Here is a 17960-nt window from a genome sequence, read left to right on the forward strand (position 1 = left end):
CTTTTCTTTTTGTTCTTCTCTATCCATTCAACATAAGTTGTTTGAATAGAATTCTTATTATGGAGCATAAGGAAATTATACGAAACAGAAGCAATAAACAAAAAACACATTAGAAGCACTAAACACAGGAAAATTATCCTCAACGTTAAAAAACCTAAACAATTGTTGACTGAACAACGCAGTAAAATTAACAGCAAATAAGAATTAAACTCTATTTACAAGTTGAGAAAGATCAAAGGAATATCCATGTTCTTTTTTTTTTTCAAATGGAAAGGAATATCCATTTTCTAATAGTCGAGAAACAAGAAATTACCCAGAGTTTTAATATCCCAGGGGCTCTCTTTTCCCTTCTTTGCTGGTTACAATCTGTCGCCCCCTACTGGAAGAGTTGCTATTAAGAAAGACTGGACGAGCGCTTGTAAGTTACAATACAAGTACAGAGGCAGCAACTCTCTTCAATGCTTCAGATGCCTTCAGAAGATCTGACTCTGAATGAGCAGCACAAACAAAAATGCGGATACCTGCCGGGAGACGGCACTTATCAAGAATAGACCTTCTAGAAGTTGTTACAAACACGGAGTGTTCCTTCAACGCCTGCAGAGGAGCAACTATCAGAGAAAGAATTACTTCGAAATAGCCAAATATATATATCAGTGTATACTCAAGTAGTCTTACACGATCGGCAATATCTTCGAGAAGCTTTAAATCATTCTTGAAGGAGCCTGTTGAATTCTTTAGTTTGAGAAAGACGATAGGCGATAATGGATTGCTTGCTATAGACAGACCCGGTATATCTGACAATCCTGCACGTGTCCAGTTGAAAATTTTCTTGATGAATTTAATAAAGAAATGGATCAAATTATCCAAATAGAACACACAGCCATTAATGATTAATATATCAGCTTGTTGACAGGAAGACCGATGTTTGTGCTTTAACTATCATAATTATACTTTTACTATTTGCAGATAGTTGTTGGACAAAAAACATCTAAGGTGATGGGAGTAGCACATGCAATATGTCTTATTCGATCCTATGATCAAGAACTGGCAAAGCACAAGTGTACCCACGCAAACTTTCCCAAGAACCTTTTTCTCATTCATGAAAATAGTATCTGCCCCAAAAGAGGCTTTACATTCATATTTATATCCATTTTCAATGACATCCAATTTCTAACACAAATTTCACAAAGACTTTGACCCCCTACAACTTACAACTTCTATAACTAAAACTTGCAAGCTCTTTCCTTTCTAAAACTTGTGACTAAAAGCAAGTAGGGGCCGTCCTAATAACATAAAAAACAACAACGAAAGACTGAAACAAAAACAACAACAAGAAAGACTGAAACAAAAACAACAACAATCTGGGTCCTATCTTCCTTCACCATGCCATGGGTGGGCCTTATACTACAACAAATCCAAAAAGAAACTTTCCCCGACCATGCCCAACCAACTGCCCTGCACTTCAATCATTCCAACCTACCTCCATCGTCTTCCTCAAACAACCTCCAAAAAAACCCCAACACTTGTTAGCAGCAACACCATCACATTCCTTTACTAAAAAAAAGGGTAGAATAGCTTCCAGGCAGCATAGCCTCGACAAGCGAAAGCCCATGGTCTCTCAAGCTCTTGAGGATCTAATACTTTCCTCGGCACATCTAGAATTTGATATTATATGGGACAACTACTCCTCCCAAATAGCAGAGCAAATAGATCCAGATGAAGAACCAATCTAGGCGAAAGACCATGGCCTCTCAAGCCTTAATTGATTATAGTGTAGCCCAACTTGATGCAGACAAATTATTAACTGCTACTATTACAACCATGTTCATTCCAAACTTTCCTCACTGATTCTAAATTTAAAGACCGTGACTAATAATTCAAAAAGAAACTTCCTCTCCATCCAAGACATTGCCTACCTTCCTTGCAATTTCTCAGCCAAGCAATCAAACTCAAATCACGACCGTACCCAAGGGATTGCAATCTACTTGTGCTCTAGCACCCAAGATAGTCTCCCCAACATCAAAATTACTCCTATTACCCCAGAAGTTCAAACACCCAGAAACTTAGAAGAAGTTATACTAAACAGGGACAAAGACTGAAAAACTAAGCTGAAGAGACTAAAACACTTAGACTGATCAGAGAAGAGAACCCATTACTTATCAGGGTCCCCCTCCCCAATCTTTTTTGCAGTCACTTTCTCCTTTTTTTTTCTTCCAAATCTCTTGCAGCCATAGCCATGAACATCTCCTTCGTGGCCCCCAAATCTTCTTCATATCCAACCCCAAACACGTCCCCGATTGATAACATATCATCAAATTCTTCCGATAAGTACCCCTGCTCCTCAGATTTCCCTGAGAAGACAATAAGACCTATCAACTAACTACACGACTTAAAATAAACCAAAAATTACACCCTACGGAAATAACAAGTGGGGCCCTATCTCAAGGGAAGCAGAATTCCCCTTACATCCTTCACTTGTTCATCCTTTGCACTGCATCACAATGCAACCAAGAAAAAGAAAAAGAAAATGGTGGTGAAGACAAACAATAAATTCTTTTACAAAGATGCAATTCTTTCTGGACTTGCTAATAGTCGCAATAAAATGTATGACTTATTAGTGATGCAGATTGTGCTAGCCAAACAAGTTCTCCAACTTGCGTTTCGATAGTGATGAAAATGGAAACATATCAATTTCGGATGGAAATTTCAGTAGATTGAAATTTTAAGGATAAATTTATATGGTTGCAGTTTTGATGCAACCCTAGAACCGACAAGACCGACCAAAGAGTGGTCCCACATTAGCTCCTAAATGGAACAAAAGGGGGGCAAAATAGCTTCCTTACAATGCTACACAGATGATTTCAACATATGCCAGCACATGGAACCAACACATTTTGCTCAAATGGAAAGATTATCCAACGGATTTGTTGGGATGTTGCTACATTTGTTGAAATGAAAAGACCATCCCTCATGCATACATGAATTGGCAGATTTGTAGTAACTGGATAAGGATTGACTTGACGGATTTGCAAGAATTGGATATTACCTAATCTTCTTTGGTAAGATAAATATTTTCTTCTAGAGGGTGTAATTTTGTGCTTGAGCGTCCATTCGATGTGAATTATATTTTATTTTGAATACTTCTTGAAGGGTTACAATAATTATTTCAATATCCTTTTCAAGATTCATCATTTTAGACCTCAAAAGGCCACTGAAAATTTAGTGTTTGGATTTGCGACAAAAATTAGCATTTTGGTTATTTAAGTTTCTAATTTTAGTCGGCCATTAAAAAAACGTTTCTAATTTTAGTTCTACAAATCCTTGTCTTTAGAAAAGGATTATAAGGGTTATGAAAACCTAGGATCGGATGATAATAGTGCTTTAAGATTAGAAGAGAGTTTTAGGGTTGTTTACAGTGTATGTTAAATTGTTATGTTGTTTGTTTAGTAGGCGCTTGAACAGGACAGGAATGCATAACTTGGCAATCAGAAAGTATCGATATACCTTAGCATTAATATAAGTATTCTGTGACAAATAAGTTGACGTTTAGTATTGACTTACCACTTCAAAAAAAAAAAAGTTGACGTTTAGTTAAGTGAAATTGCTCCTCCTAACAAATAAGTTGACGTTCAGTTAAGTGAAATTACTCCTATTCATTCTGTTCTTATTCAAATGTCGAGCTGAGAAAGGACTAAGGGATACTTTCCTCTCAGCAAGCAAACTTACAATATATACTAATACGGGCATGATTTGGGTTCGGAACAGCCTTAATAGTTAATAGTATCCAACTGTTTCCGTTGTGCAAGAGAAACATAGACACAGGGGCTTGCTTCACTTTAGATCAGTGATGCCCTTTTTTAATTTATTTTTTTTATTTTTTTATTTTTTTATTTTTTTTGCGAGGGGGGTGTGTCGGTCAGTAAGCTGGGATCGAACCTGCGACCTCAAGGGATCAGCAGTGCCCTATGAGTAAAGGCTTTAGAAGAATTTTTGGAGATTGTTAGATATTCTATGGTCACGATTTGAAAATTGATCTTGAAAGACTATTGCTCCTTATTTGTGATCTTTGGTCACAGTTTTTGCAGTTTTCTCTAATTTGTTTGCTTGATTTCGAAGTCTAACTCCTAAAATTTCACATTAGATTTTGTATGAACTTAACAAAATTTATTTTTTCAACTCCAGAAATACCTTAAGAACCAAAAATGAAAGAGGCATAAATATAAGATCCAGGAAAAGTTGCAACAACCTAATGCTGACACTTCAGGAAATTAGATAAAATGACAACTCAACATAGTCTCGCCATAGGGAAACTTACACATAGGGGCTCACTTCACTTTGAAAGCATAGTTCTCAGCGATGCTGCATTCGTAAAGGGCATTGAAGCATATTTAGGGATTGTTAGCAATTTTATTGTCACGATTTGAAAATTGATCTTGAAAGGCTATTGCTCCCTATTTGTGATCTTTGGTCACTATTGCTGTTTTATCTAATTTGTTGGCTTGTTTTTGAAGTCTAGCTCCTAAAATTTCTCATTAGATTTTGTATGAACTTAACAAGAATTATTTTTTCAACTCCAAAATACCTTAAGAACTAAAATGAAACAGGCACAAATATAAGATCTAGCGTAGTTGCAACAATCTTATACTATCATTTTAGGGAATCAGATAAAACAACAACACAACATAGCCTCACCATACATAACCCATTTATCGCATTGTGTAAATTAAAGCTATGTCAAAACAAACCTTTCCATAAAAAAGCAACATTCTCCTTCAGCTTTGTGAGCAGATTAGGATTTTCCTCCAAAATATCAAGGGCAGTAATTGCAGAACTAGCGAGATAAGGAGGTAAAGATGCAGAAAAGACATATCCAGAGCTACTAAGACGCTGAAAGAAAAAGAAAAATATATATATCATGCCTCTGATAAATTCAATATCTTTTAATATTTGAAATTTTTCACTAACATCGAGGAATTTCATCCTTACTTGGTGATCAACAACTCTTACACTTCCAGTGCAAAATCCTCCAGCTGTACCCAATGCATGCCCCATTACAGCTGTTATAATATCGATATTTCCAATCTGCATAACAAAAGATTCATAAATTCCAAGAAATACAAAGAGAATAGCTCACAAATTTAACCAGTTTCCTAAGACATACCGGTAGTCCAAAATATTCAGAAAGACCTCTTCCAGAACTGCCAAGCACACCAAATGAATTGCTCTCATCCAACACAACTCGGAACTTATACTTCTCTTTCAATCTGACAATCACATCAAGTGGAGCAATTTGACCAGAATTCTGCACCATGCAAAAAGATTAACAATTATCTCAGAAGTCATTCTGGAAATTCTCATCAGGTAAACATGTATGCAACATACAAACAAAGATATAATATTTTAGCATCGACAAACTGTGATTCGTAGATGATCTGAAATATATTAGATGCAGAGCTATTTTGGGGTGTTAATTTAGTTAGTTCAAGTAATTATATTGCATGAGGAACCAAAAACGTGAATCCTATGGTTCATATTGTAAGTGTAAAAGTACGAAAATGTAGATCCAATACCAGCAAAAATAAACAATGTAATGATAGACATTCTATTAGTGGTTATTGTACATTTGTGGGAGGTCATTTAGTTTCTTGGAGGACCAAGACAACCAATTGTGGCTAGATCAAGTGTTGAAGCTGAGTATATTAACCCGATATTTTTAAAATCAGGTCATTTAAAATCTCAAGCTATGTCACAAATATCTCCGATATTTTCAAAATATCGTGTTTTTATCGCGATATTTTGATAAAACAACAAAATCCCGAAATAATCCCGAGATTTTAAAAATATAGCGATATTTTCATTTTTATCATCAAATATCACGATATTAACCCGATATTTTTACAGTATTTTTATTTTATATTTTTTCTTAAATTTTATATATTTACATTTTTAAATAATTTTTTTATCATTTTTTCCCTATATAAACCCAAAAAAAATTAATATATATCGATATTTTCCCTTGCAGACAAATTCCTGAGAACGATATTTGTAATATACGTATATGTCACAAATATCGTTCTCAGGAATTTCAAGGCAAGGGAAAATCTTCGGATATATTATAAAAAAATTATCTTTTTCGGGTTTATATCGGGAAAAACGATAAAAATAAAATTATTTAAAAAATATAAATATATAAAATTTAAGAAAAAAATATAAAATAAAAATAACAGGATATTATCGTGATATTTTATGATAAAAATGAAAAAATCACTATATTTTTAAAATCTCGGGATTATTTCGAGATTTTATAGTTTTACCTATATGTCACAATAAAAACGCTATATTTTGAAAATATAGGAGGTATTTGTGACATAGGGTATGGGGACATGGGCAATGGGCAATGGGGTTGCCTTATTACTTTGGCTAAGGATTCTTCTAAATGATTTGAGAGTGAAGGTGGAAATGCCCATGAAGATTTATTGCGACGGTAAAATTGCTATTAATATAGCTCATAATCTAGTTCGGTATGATTGTACTATACACATAGAGGTTAACCGTTAACTAGCATTTTGTTTGAGAGAGAGTTTCTTCTAAAGGAGATTCGCTTGCCATTTATGAAGATTGGGGATCAACTTACAATGTTTAAACTAAAGGGGTTGCCAAACCAAAGTTCGTCTACATTGTGAAGTTGGGCATGGTCAATATCTATGCTCCCCTTGAGAGGGAGTGTTGAAATATTTCATATGGGGGCCATCATATGGGGGCATTCTTGTAATTATATAATGTTTGTTTTAGAGGGTTGCTAGCAAAACAGGATCCCGTGCTAAAAAAAAGCACGGGATCTTCTATCGTGACAACTGCGCATAAAACAAAAAAAGTGGGGCACATATCTCGACTACACTTTAAGATTGCCAAATCGATCGGCAATACTTATCCAGTCTTTATTTTTGAGAACTAGAAGGGATCTCGTTTTGGAACTGTTTTCCTATAAAAATAAGCATAAGGAGTCGTCGAGTTTAACTTTGAAACCCAATAACTCTTTTCCTCTCTTTTCTTCTTCCCTCCTTTCTTGGTTTGTCTACAGGATTAAATCACAACTAAGAATATTACCATCTACCTCTTCAAAAAAAGAGAATATTAACATCTAGTAAACAATAGATGAAAAAGTAGAAGGTATGTTAGGGACTAATTAGAACTGATACATAAAACCATCATGACTACCTGGTATACGGCTTCAACCACAATGTAGCGTCGTAGCTTTTTTACTCGACGATTTTCTCGAGTAACTTTCTCCAGAGTACTTTCTAAGGACTCCATATCATTGTGCTTGAAATACACAATTGTGCTTCTGGAAAGATAAAGGCCATTCTGTATGCTCCAGTGCACACCCTCATCTCTGGAGAAAAAAAAAGTAGCAGCAAAATCATGAGTGGAAATGCATATCTGAAACCTCATGCCAACTAAATTAAAAACTAAACAGCGACTAATTCTGGCAAATACCAAGTACAGCTGATTAAACAATGTAGGCGAAAAACCATTATCAAGAAAGGCAAGAACAATAAACCAAGCACCAAAATGAAAGCTGAATTGATTTGGTGTGTGTTTGAGCTTCATTAAGCCCAAGAAATGAGACAAAAATCACCATATTCATTTAAATTCAGGCTGCACCAGCTCTCCTAAACCAATACTATGAAAGGAGAACATCCCCCATGTAAAAAAATATTTTGCTTTGATCAGGAAAAATGCTTAAAAATAATCTATAAACAAAAACCAACTATCGAACTGAACATGTGATTGCATCAAACAGCAAAAAATTTCAACTTTATTTTTGAGCCCTATTTAGCTCCACTAATACAAATGTACTTGGTGAAGTACTACCGAGCTAGTGGATCCTGAATGCCTACCTACAATCATTCTACATCAGAAAGTAAACCATATATTTTCAACAAGTCCATGAGTTTATTTATGCTTTAGATGAAGATATAAATTTCCATAAACTCACAGAAATTCTCATTAACTTGAAAAGCAGTCTTGCCAGACTAATCAAATTTTACATCCTCATCCATTCATCAGATAAATAAAACTACTAAACAACAATGCTACCATATACTCACGCAATGACAAGGTCGCCTTTCTTACAAAATGCAGGAATCACGCTGAAAATAGTAGAAATCCCATATGAATAGAGGATTGAGTCAGGAGTTCCCAAAAATTTTGCAATTTTGTCCTCGCAGTCGAGGTGGATATCTAAAAAAGATGCAACTTATTAGTAGAATACATGTATATAGCAGAAAAGAAGTGAACCCTCAACAACTCTTTACAAGAAACAAACCCAAGTTCTTCAAAAAGTACTTGGTCTCAAATGTGAATAGTAGCAAGATGCTAGGTTTTACCAATTGTCCCATAGAAACTACGAGGACCACAAGAACCAACACCATATTTCTCCAATGCAGCCGTAGATGATTCCTGAGACGCAGTCAAGCTAAGATGCCTTCATTTAAGTAAAGACCAACCAAATTTGCAAATTAAATGAATGGGTAGATTTTCTCACAATTATCTTTTCATGCCCAATTAACCCAAGATAGTTTGCTGAAGTGAAGTTCACCACTTCCTTGCCACTGACCACTGTGTGGGGCCCCGCAGCACTGCACAAAACCAACTTATGAGAAGGAACTGAATTGCACATATATGATGAAAATCCCTTTGTTAGTTATAGGAAAATACACTCAGTAAATGTGCAAAGATAGTCATCTTCACCAGGTGCAAATGATCAGAAGATGATGACCATCTCTAACAAATACTTGCTCAGCAGTACACATCACAGAACTAAAATTATAGTAGGAAAGTACAATAAGTATACAACAAAAAAGAAGAGTCCGATGCATTCACCAAAATGTTTTCATGTTCACCTTTAGCAACGGCTAGCTAACCATCCTCATCAAAAATTGAATAATGTGTAGAAAACCAAGAAAAATTACATTACATTTAGCAGGCTTCTTGAATGTTTTTGCAAGTATGGCAAGTGTCACTCTTTTGGGGACAGCTTGTCCCTCTTGTTGTAGTTCCTATTGATGTTTGCCACATACTCCTAGCGAGGCCGTGGCAATATGATAGACATATCACCCATGATGACCGTAAACATACATGCACCTTTCGGATGGGAAAAGTAGAGATTGCTCTTTTGCCTTCTAAAAAAGAAAAGACACTCAAATCTTTACAAGAGGGTAGCAGGGGACTCATTTAACGTCATCTGTTTGCTAAGTGGAGAGCAAAATCCACCTAGCATATTTGATAGTTTGTTTGATGAGATGTTTGATTGGGTGAGATTGTCTTCTGTTGCATTTCAGCATGTCCGTCGCTTGGCCAAGAAGGTAGCGGGCAGGCACGCGAGAGATGGAGTATCCGAGAGAGAGAGAGAGAGAGAGAGAGAGAGAGAGAGAGAGAGAGAGAGAATTAACCGGTTAAAGGAGGGTATGTGGAATACTTTGACTACTAAACAGTTAAAGGGGGTTATGTGGCAGACGTTAACGCTTTTGGAGTCAATTAACGTTAAAAGGAGCGAATTTCTCCAACAGGGAGACCGAATTTATCATCGCCCTTATTGTATTGCTTATATATGAGGGCCTCATGTATTAGAGAAGTAGCTTTTTGAATAATATTGAATTACTGATTTTTCTCCCTCTAATTCTTTATTCTCTTGTACCTTCTTCTTTCCCCTTCTTCTTCCCTTTCCTTCTCTTTTTCTTCCTCTACTCTTCTTCTTCTTCTATTCTTCATCTCTCTCCCTAGCCTACATCACATTATCCTTAGAGCTTAATGTGCCTTTAATGATGGTAGGCAACTTATCGATGGCGCTTTATTAACCAACGAGTTGTGGACAACTTTATTAGCCAACGAGTTGTGGACTACTACCATCGATGTGGGAGAAAGGGTGTTCTTTCTAAAATAGACATGGAAAAATCATATGACATGGTAGAATGGGGATGTGTAGAGTATCTTACAGTTAGAATGGGATTTGGAGACAGGTGGCATGGGTGGATGAGAAATTGTTTGTCTTTAGCTTGGGTTTCAACTCTTGTGAATGACACCCGAGGAGTTTCATTAAAACCTCTAGAGGTCTTTGTCAAAGTGACGTCTTATCATCTTTTCTATTCACTATTTTAGTGAATGCTCCCAGCAAAATGATGTCGAAAGCCAGATCCAGAGGACTTATCAAGGAATTTTCAATTCGTAGGCCTGGAGTGGATGGATATCATTTTCAATATGATGACGACACTTTGATTTTTAATTGCCTAAATAGGTGTAAGAAAGAAATCGTAAGGCCGTTTTAAGATGCTATAAAGCCGTTTACATCAACAAATAAACTTCACAAAGCCGGTGATCATGGATGTCAACATGGAGGACTTCAAGACCGAGGAGTATGCTATTGCTTTTGGTTGTAAGCTTGGGTCAATCCCCAACACTTAGGTATCTTATTGTGCGTAGCCAGGCCGGCCAAGGCCTTTGAAATCCGTTGATTGAGAGAGTAAAAGAGATAATTCCCATGGAAGAAATGGTTGCTATTGCAAGGGAGAAGAATCAACCTTATCAAGGTTGTGCTCGCTAATCTCCCCATTTACTTCATGTAGATTTTTCAATGTCCTGTGTCAGTCATTAGGTGAATTAAACAGCTTCAAAGGAATTTTTTTTAGAATGAGGACAAGACATCTAGGAAGTACCACTAATGTCATTGGGAAAAAACTCTGCAAACCAAGAAAAGAAGGGGGTTTTGGTTTTAAAGGTTAAAATTGATGAAAAAGGCTCTCCTTGGAAAGTGGCTGTAAAAATTTGGAAATCAGAGGGAAAGCCTCGAGAGATTGGTCATTGAGTAAAAATATGGTTCCAGCTTTGGGGGTTGGAAGTCGAAGGATGATTTCTAAGCGCAAGGTCATCAGTCTGGAGACATAAAAAAGATTAGGTACTATTCCAAGAGGGAATTCAATTTAGAGTGGGCAACAAAGAGAATATTAGATTTTGGATAGGCGAATAGTGCAGGTAGCCATCCTCTGAGAGTGGACTTCCTCAGACTTCATAGGAAGGCCCCTATTTTTTGTATCTGTTTTTGTGTGTGTGTGTGTGTGTGGTGAGGGGGGGGGGGGGGGGGGAGGTGTTGGAATAAGAGTCACTGGCTCCTTCAGTAGGTGAAATGGGAATGTGGGATGGACCTTGAGGCTTTAGAGGAATTTTTCTCGCTGGGAGGTGGATTTGGTTGCATCTCTCCTTAGAATCAATGCAATATATCTTACGAGACATTATTCAAATTGGAGAATTTGGGAATAGGATCCAACTAGAAATTTCTTTGTTCTGCCTTTTTATAATCATCTAGTCGGATAAGCCTGCATGTCTCCCACTAGAAAAGCATGGATAATCTAAGGTCTCTCAGTGTCGAGGTATTTTGTTGGTCCGTTTGCCTTTTAACAGGATCCTGATAATTGATGTCCTCCATCACAAATAGAAAATCATTGTCAATCATTGTGCCCATTGCATTTATGATGTTGAGTCTGTTGGCCATATTCTGATTCATTGTAGATTTGTTAGCTAAGTTTGGAATTTCATTTTTAATCTTTTCAGGGTTAACTGAGCTCTTTCAGGTCACATTGTAGATTTATTTGAAGCATGCGAATTCACGCCTTGGCCGTCTAGAGGCAAAACTCTTTGGAATCTCAATCTTGCTGCTGTAATTTGGTTAGTCTAGAAAGAAAGGAACATAGGAGTCTTTAAAAATGTTTCTAGAAGATGGCACTATATCCAAATGCAAGCTCTCTGAATGGTGATCAATGGGTAACATGCCTCCCTCTGTTCAAAGGTTGTTCAAAGGCTATCTGGTGACTACCTTTTACCAAGGTTGCCAGAGTGGGAATCAAAAGCGGGAATAAAAGGCTCCGAGGGAAGAATCCTGCTCAAGGTTGCCAGAGCGGGAATCGAAGGCTCCCAGGGAAGAATCCTGCTTCCTTGCCTTTTACTGATCCTTCGAAGAGATCTTGCTGAGTTATTGATGGAAAAAGTTGAGTTGTTGAGGGAAAAAATACCCCAGCCCCAAGTGGAACCCTCCTCCGAGATTTCTGAAGTTGAACTCCGATATTGTTCGAGTCTCGAAAATTCAAGTTCAGCTAGCATTGGGGGTCTTGGGAGGAGCTCAGAGAGAGAGAGAGAGAGAGAGAGAGAGAGAGAGAGAGAGATTAGATTAGCCTTCTCTGAGTCCTTTGGAGACAAAGATTCAAATAAGGCGGAAGTCATAGCCTTTCGTTTTGGTTTCCATCTTCTCAATTAGGCTTCCCTTATCATGTCATCACTGGACAACTCCCTCAGAGTTGTTAAATGGGTTAGATATGGCTCCGGTTATCCGTGGAGATTGACAGAGGTGGTTGAGGCGAAATGAGATCTGATTGGGAGTCATGACATTCAGATTATGTGTGATGATCTGCAAACAGTGAAGCAGATAGGCTTGCTCGATCTGAGGTTCACAGCGATGTGATATCGTCCTTTCAATTTCTTCTGCCCTTATTTTGTGTTTCCTATTTTTATTGCTTCCCTGTATTTTTATTTTTTAATTGTCATGCTTTGTGTATTGAGAGCCCCTCGATCTCCATGGTTTGTTTTTGCTTTCTCCAACTTCTACATCTACCATTGAAAAAACCCATATTGTTCATTGGAAAACAAAAGGCAGCAAGTAGTCAAGGAGTTAATGGACTACACCACCAAAAATAGTACAAGTGATATAAAACATGTTGCAACCAACACATATACGAAAAAAGGCACAGGGAAGCCACAACTTTATACACTATGGGTGCAAAATAAAAAAAAATGTAGTCAATTATTTTTTACCTTTCCAATATTGGAGGTTCAAATTCCATTCCCTCTGTAATAGGAGGATGAAGAGATTCTGGGACCCATTCTTCACAAAGATCATCTATTTCCTACAAACAAGCCACTTGCACTTCTCACCAGCTCTTCATTTAAAGGGTAATAATTTCCAAAAGTCCAATGCTACGCATTAAATGGAAGAGAAAGGAAAATGCGCTATTGAGAAGATGCTGAAAAGTTAATAAGACTAGGAGATAACAACAACAAAAAATAGCATGCAAAATTCCACCAAACAGAAAGATATTTAAATATGAAACAATTCACACGCCCAAAGGGCCACCAGCTTTCATAGATTTCATTAAAAAAATCCCAATAACAAGGGCCTAAGATGGTACCACAAGAAAAGACAGTATCCAGGTAGGAAGAAACTGCAAGTATGATGGATCTCCATTGAAAACAAAATCAAACATTTGTGTGTAAAAATTTTCAGTGGCTTAATCTCAATACAAATAAATTTGCCAAACATTTATTAATAATGTGAAAATTAGAGGATAGAAAATACCAAATCTTTCATCATCGTGAAGGTGTAAAATATAAGACATCTATCTTTCTATCATATGGTAAAACATAAAGGATGAAAAGCATACTGATCATGTAATTTGTATGAAATATCCATGAGTTAAGCAATATGAGTCAGTTTCTTCACAGAGCTCTTGCCTTTAATGAGATACGTATCCCACTTAAACCATAAAGAGAACTAAATTATACCCGCTTTATGTGAGAAAATAAAAGAATGCAAGTTGAAATTTATAAAAAGCTCACGAATTAACCATCTAATAAATACTAGAATGATACACCAAGATGCTTGTAATTGCCGATATCTTTACTTTAAATAGGCAGTTGTCACACCAACCTTCTCCGTCAAAGGCCGTTTTGGGGGCTTGTAACTCTTCTGAAAAAGTAAAAAAAGGATGACTGCCACAAGAAGGGCTTCCACAACTAGATGCCCTTCAACCACAAGATAAAGCAATGTAGATTTATAAGGATATAACTCAAATGAAGATGTGAAATAAAGACATCAAGTAGAACAAGAATTGAAGGACATACCACCAATATGCACTCCGAAAACAACAGCTCGAGCAAGAGGAGCATCAAAAGCCACTACCAACCAATCTAATGTGGTGCTGGTTATATTCATAATAGTTGATGCCATCGCATCCAAGAATTTAGTGTGAAATTTAGCATGCAGAGTTCCACGCCTAAGGTGAAACTTCAAAGAAGGATGTTTTTTGGCGAAAGACAAAACACCAAATACATGAGCTTTGATGTAGATACTACAAATTTGTTACTCTGAGGATCAAGATGATTGGCACCTAATTCAAATTTCCAGTCGCTTTTATAGTTATAGTCATGTCCCAGTTTATAATAGAAGTGGAGATCTTGCCTGTGAGGTCAGCCTGTTGATTTAATTGTAGCAAAAAATTGGAAAATATACATTAATTCATGATCAAGAGAAAAAAAAAAAACCAAACTGCATTACAAGGGGAAAAGAAGAAAATATAGCATGGAAAAGAACAAGCATGCATAAGGTTGCATATATAATACATTATAGAATGGGCGGCCCAGTGCACGAAGCTCCTGGCATTGCGGGGTCTGGGACGAGAAATATAAATACATCTGGTAAGAGAAAGTATACCCAGAGCAACCAACATAAACCAAAAAAGTGGCACGGGACACTACGAAACATGATTTTTTCTGTGAATGAACAGCAACATACTCTCATAGGTTGCACATATATTACATAAACTCATGAAGCACATTAGGGAGGAACCCTTACCACAAACATCCCCACCCCCTGAAAGTACAATCAAGAAAGATTTTATGCAACATTTTGACAAATAACCAAAATGACAACCTTCAATTTTTTGGCCAAATACCCAAATATTTACCAATAACAATAGTGGCTATGATTGACTATCACAATATATATATATATATATATATATATATATATATATATAAGAGGAAACTGTTGGTGAGCTTAAGCGCACCAAACTTATGGTGCGCTTAAGCTCCCCAATCACATGGGGGCCCACTTTTCTGTGGTGATCCAAACAATTCATTTGCAAGGCCTTATGATAGATAGGGGGTGTACCAAAAATCAGCCCCATAGGATCATCCTAACCCCTCCATTTGTGGAGGACAAAAAATGGGCAGATTTGTGTCTGTCCATTTTTGTCCTTCACAAATGGAGGGGTTAGGATGATCCTACGGAGCTGATTTTTGGTACACCCCCCATCAATGTAAGGGACTTTCAAATGAATGGTTTGAATCATCCTAACAAAGTGGGTCCCCATGTGATTGGGCGCTTAAGCTCACCATAAGTTTGATGAGCTTAAGCGCACCAACAGTTTCCTCTATATATATATATATATATATATATATATATATATATATATAGTGGTTATTGTTTTTAAAAGACCAATGTCACCAAGCTACTCTGAATTCAACACAAGAATTACACAGATATAAATTTCTCTAAACACCAGACTGTAGACAAAAAATTTGAAGCGGGAGATAAGTTTTACTTATTCAGTTCAACAAGAAGCTCAGAAAGATAAGCCTAGCTCAGTGTTGGACGGAAACAATTCTCAGCATCCATACTGGTTTATGGACAGGCTTTAGAGGAGGGTTCCATGATAACGCATTCCTAGATTCGTAGAAACCCAAGGTATGGAAAACTAGTAAAATGCATCAGCGTGAAATGTATCTGCACCGAGGAAAAACCCGAGGAAGAAAACTGGTTCTTCATCAAGGACCCAAAAACCATGCTTTCGGATAACTCCAAACATCGAAATCCAAAGGCCGTGGCAATTAAATGGGCATTCTTATCTACGTTTTTCTCACAATTGAATACCAAATCTAAGTGTTGGGACCTGGGTAGAACTCACCCTTAAAAGCTAGCATTTAAGGGGAGGGAACCCATTCCCTTATGAGCCCATCCACATCTCATTACATATCCGATGTGGGATCTTTCCTTGCACATGGAACCCTCAACAATCTCCCCCTCCACGTGGAAGCACTATGGACAATCTTGCCCCTCCATGCGGCAGGAAAGTGGGAACTACGAGATCTTCCACGAGGGATTTTCTCGTCCTCGAAGGTATATACCGGGGCTACCGAGATCTTCCCCGAGGGAATTTTTTTTGTCCTTGGAGGCACACCAGGGTTACCAAGCCCCGGCTCTGATACCACTTGTTCGACGACCTTCCTCTTTGCTTCCTGCCATGAACAACCAACCCATGCTCTTCACTTCCACCAAGAACAGCCGAACAGGTTTCTTCCGCATCTTCAGCCAGTACAATTGCCGCTTTAGATACAACCGGTTGGCCAAGCTTTTTGACATTTAAAGATTTTCCAACTTCTCCTTAAGCTCATGAAAAGAAGGAAAGAACAGCAGAAAAGGGCAAAAGAAGAACAAGAAAACAAAAAGAATGATGAGAGGAATACAATAAACTGCTCCTCAAGCTCCATTTCTTTCGGCGTAAAAAAATTTTACGCCCATTTTTACACTTAAAATGAGCATAAAATTTCTTTTAAGTCCATTTCACGTCGAAAGAAACGAAGCCTTAAGGGAATCGAAATGAGAAGGCGGGACATGGACATCAATTCTTACATCTAAGGACACAAAAATGTGTGTGGTGGATGTTAAGGCTATTCATGGCTTGAGACTATTGTGATTTTTTATTTTCTTTTTTTAATGGAAGAGATCGGACTAATTATGACTCCTCGATGCCAACTTTTATCTGGGTCATTCCACCTATGTGATTCAATGGTTTAGGACAGGGTGTTCATTTCCGCAGGTTGGGGAAATCTTTGATAAATTCTGAACCTCCATTCTATGATTAAATTTTGATCGAATCTAATTTATTCTTAATATCCAATTGATGAAACCAACATTCTTACAAAAAGCAGTGTAGAACCATAGATTCAAATTCCTAGATGGTCTCAATCAATTTTGCTTAATCGAAGTCTACCAGTAAAGATTGTAGATGTTTGTTTAGCAATTTTGATCTAAATAGTTTAACAACATTATGTCGAACATATGAAATAATAATAATAAATAAATAAACAAACAAACAAACAGATGTAAACTACTAATCTACAGAGCTAACCATGAAAACCATTCAAAGTTTATTTCAAGCATTCTCTCATCTATAAACCCAAAAAAAAAAACCTTAAATGGACAGAGATTTCTGATACCGGGAAACAGGCTGAATTTATTTAAATGCTCATCAAATCACAAGGACATTTTACAGTTGCCTTTTTTGTAACTCGAATTTTCACGATATGACGAAACTAAAACGCCGGAAAATGGGAAAAAAAATTACTTAGGCAGGAAAAATATTTCAAAATTGAACCAACCCTATTCAATTTTTATTTAGAGGGTCCTTCAATTTATGATAATATTCATCCAAATTAACAGTAATTATACCATTTCCCTCTATATAATTGAAAGAAAAAAAAGACCCAGAAAAAAAATTCCATAAGAAATGTTTTTCTTGCAATCCAAACAGGGCCTTAGGTAAACAAGTTCTAAGATTTCTATGTCTGATTGTAACATGTTAATATCTCAGTTTACATAGATTCAACCTTAACTTTCAAAAAAAATATATAGATTCAACCTAGAAAGACCTTAAAAAAACCAAAAATAGAAAGGGTGAATATGAGAGATTTAGATTCACATACTGATTTATAAAATAGGGATTGTTTTGGGTAAATTGACAGAAAAATTACTCAAAAGTTGGAAAGTTCGAAAGTTGAAATACTTTTTGCAGGGAAAAAGAAGAAGAAATAATAAAACCTAATGAAATCAATAAAGGGCATGAAGAATTCTTACCTTGTAATACGTTCTGATGAAGAAGGGAGAATGAAAAATGAAAGAGATTTGATCCTTTGAAAGCCAGGTCATTCTTTTGTTTTGAACAGGAAGCTTCAGAGAAGAGTGATTATAAAGTCGCACCACCTGTAGGATTATTCACACCCTTGAATGTGAATTGACGTCAAAATCCGTTAAAGTCTAACGCTTTTTTACGCTTTTTGACGTCAAATACTCGACC

The 17960-nt window shown here is 36.7% G+C and overlaps 1 protein-coding gene across 3 annotated transcripts; it reads right to left on the reverse strand.

The window, feature by feature from the left end:
• Nucleotides 1–89: 89 nt before the first annotated feature.
• Nucleotides 90–17873, reverse strand: LCB1 (long-chain base1). 3 transcript variants are annotated; one of them, XM_077377927.1, is made up of 14 exons: nucleotides 17741–17836; nucleotides 14446–14493; nucleotides 13948–14297; nucleotides 13754–13848; nucleotides 12862–12953; nucleotides 8549–8642; nucleotides 8391–8463; nucleotides 8112–8244; nucleotides 7219–7393; nucleotides 5162–5302; nucleotides 4987–5082; nucleotides 4746–4887; nucleotides 676–803; nucleotides 90–594 (listed from the first exon to the last, which is right to left on the reverse strand). In XM_077377927.1, exons 3-14 carry the CDS (start codon nucleotides 14051–14053, stop codon nucleotides 424–426), a joined length of 1446 nt encoding a protein of 481 aa, XP_077234042.1. In that variant the 5' UTR covers nucleotides 14054–14297; nucleotides 14446–14493; nucleotides 17741–17836; the 3' UTR covers nucleotides 90–423. The 3 variants fall into 3 exon arrangements, with proteins under 3 accessions (XP_077234042.1, XP_077234047.1, XP_077234031.1); XM_077377932.1 differs by lacking the exon at nucleotides 17741–17836 and adding an exon at nucleotides 14618–14680; XM_077377916.1 differs by lacking the exon at nucleotides 14446–14493 and having other exon boundaries at nucleotides 17741–17873.
• Between the last annotated feature and the right edge of the window lie 87 nt (nucleotides 17874–17960).

Source organism: Tasmannia lanceolata, unplaced genomic scaffold (assembly GCF_043159265.1).
Source record: "Tasmannia lanceolata isolate RefF3 unplaced genomic scaffold, GAP_Taslan_0.1 ptg000002l, whole genome shotgun sequence".
NCBI classification, from domain to species: Eukaryota; Viridiplantae; Streptophyta; class Magnoliopsida; order Canellales; family Winteraceae; genus Tasmannia; species Tasmannia lanceolata.

Bases quoted from the DNA above. Each gene is read 5' to 3' on its own strand.
- LCB1 (XM_077377916.1), bottom strand. From the start codon at position 14,053: ATGGCATCAACTATTATGAATATAACCAGCACCACATTAGATTGGTTG. The intron at 4,888-4,986 runs GTAAGGATGAAA...TTTTTCTTTCAG, and splicing joins TAAGAGTTGTTGATCACCAA to CGTCTTAGTAGCTCTGGATA. The intron at 595-675 runs GTAAGACTACTT...GCTCCTCTGCAG, and splicing joins TCGAAGATATTGCCGATCGT to GCGTTGAAGGAACACTCCGT.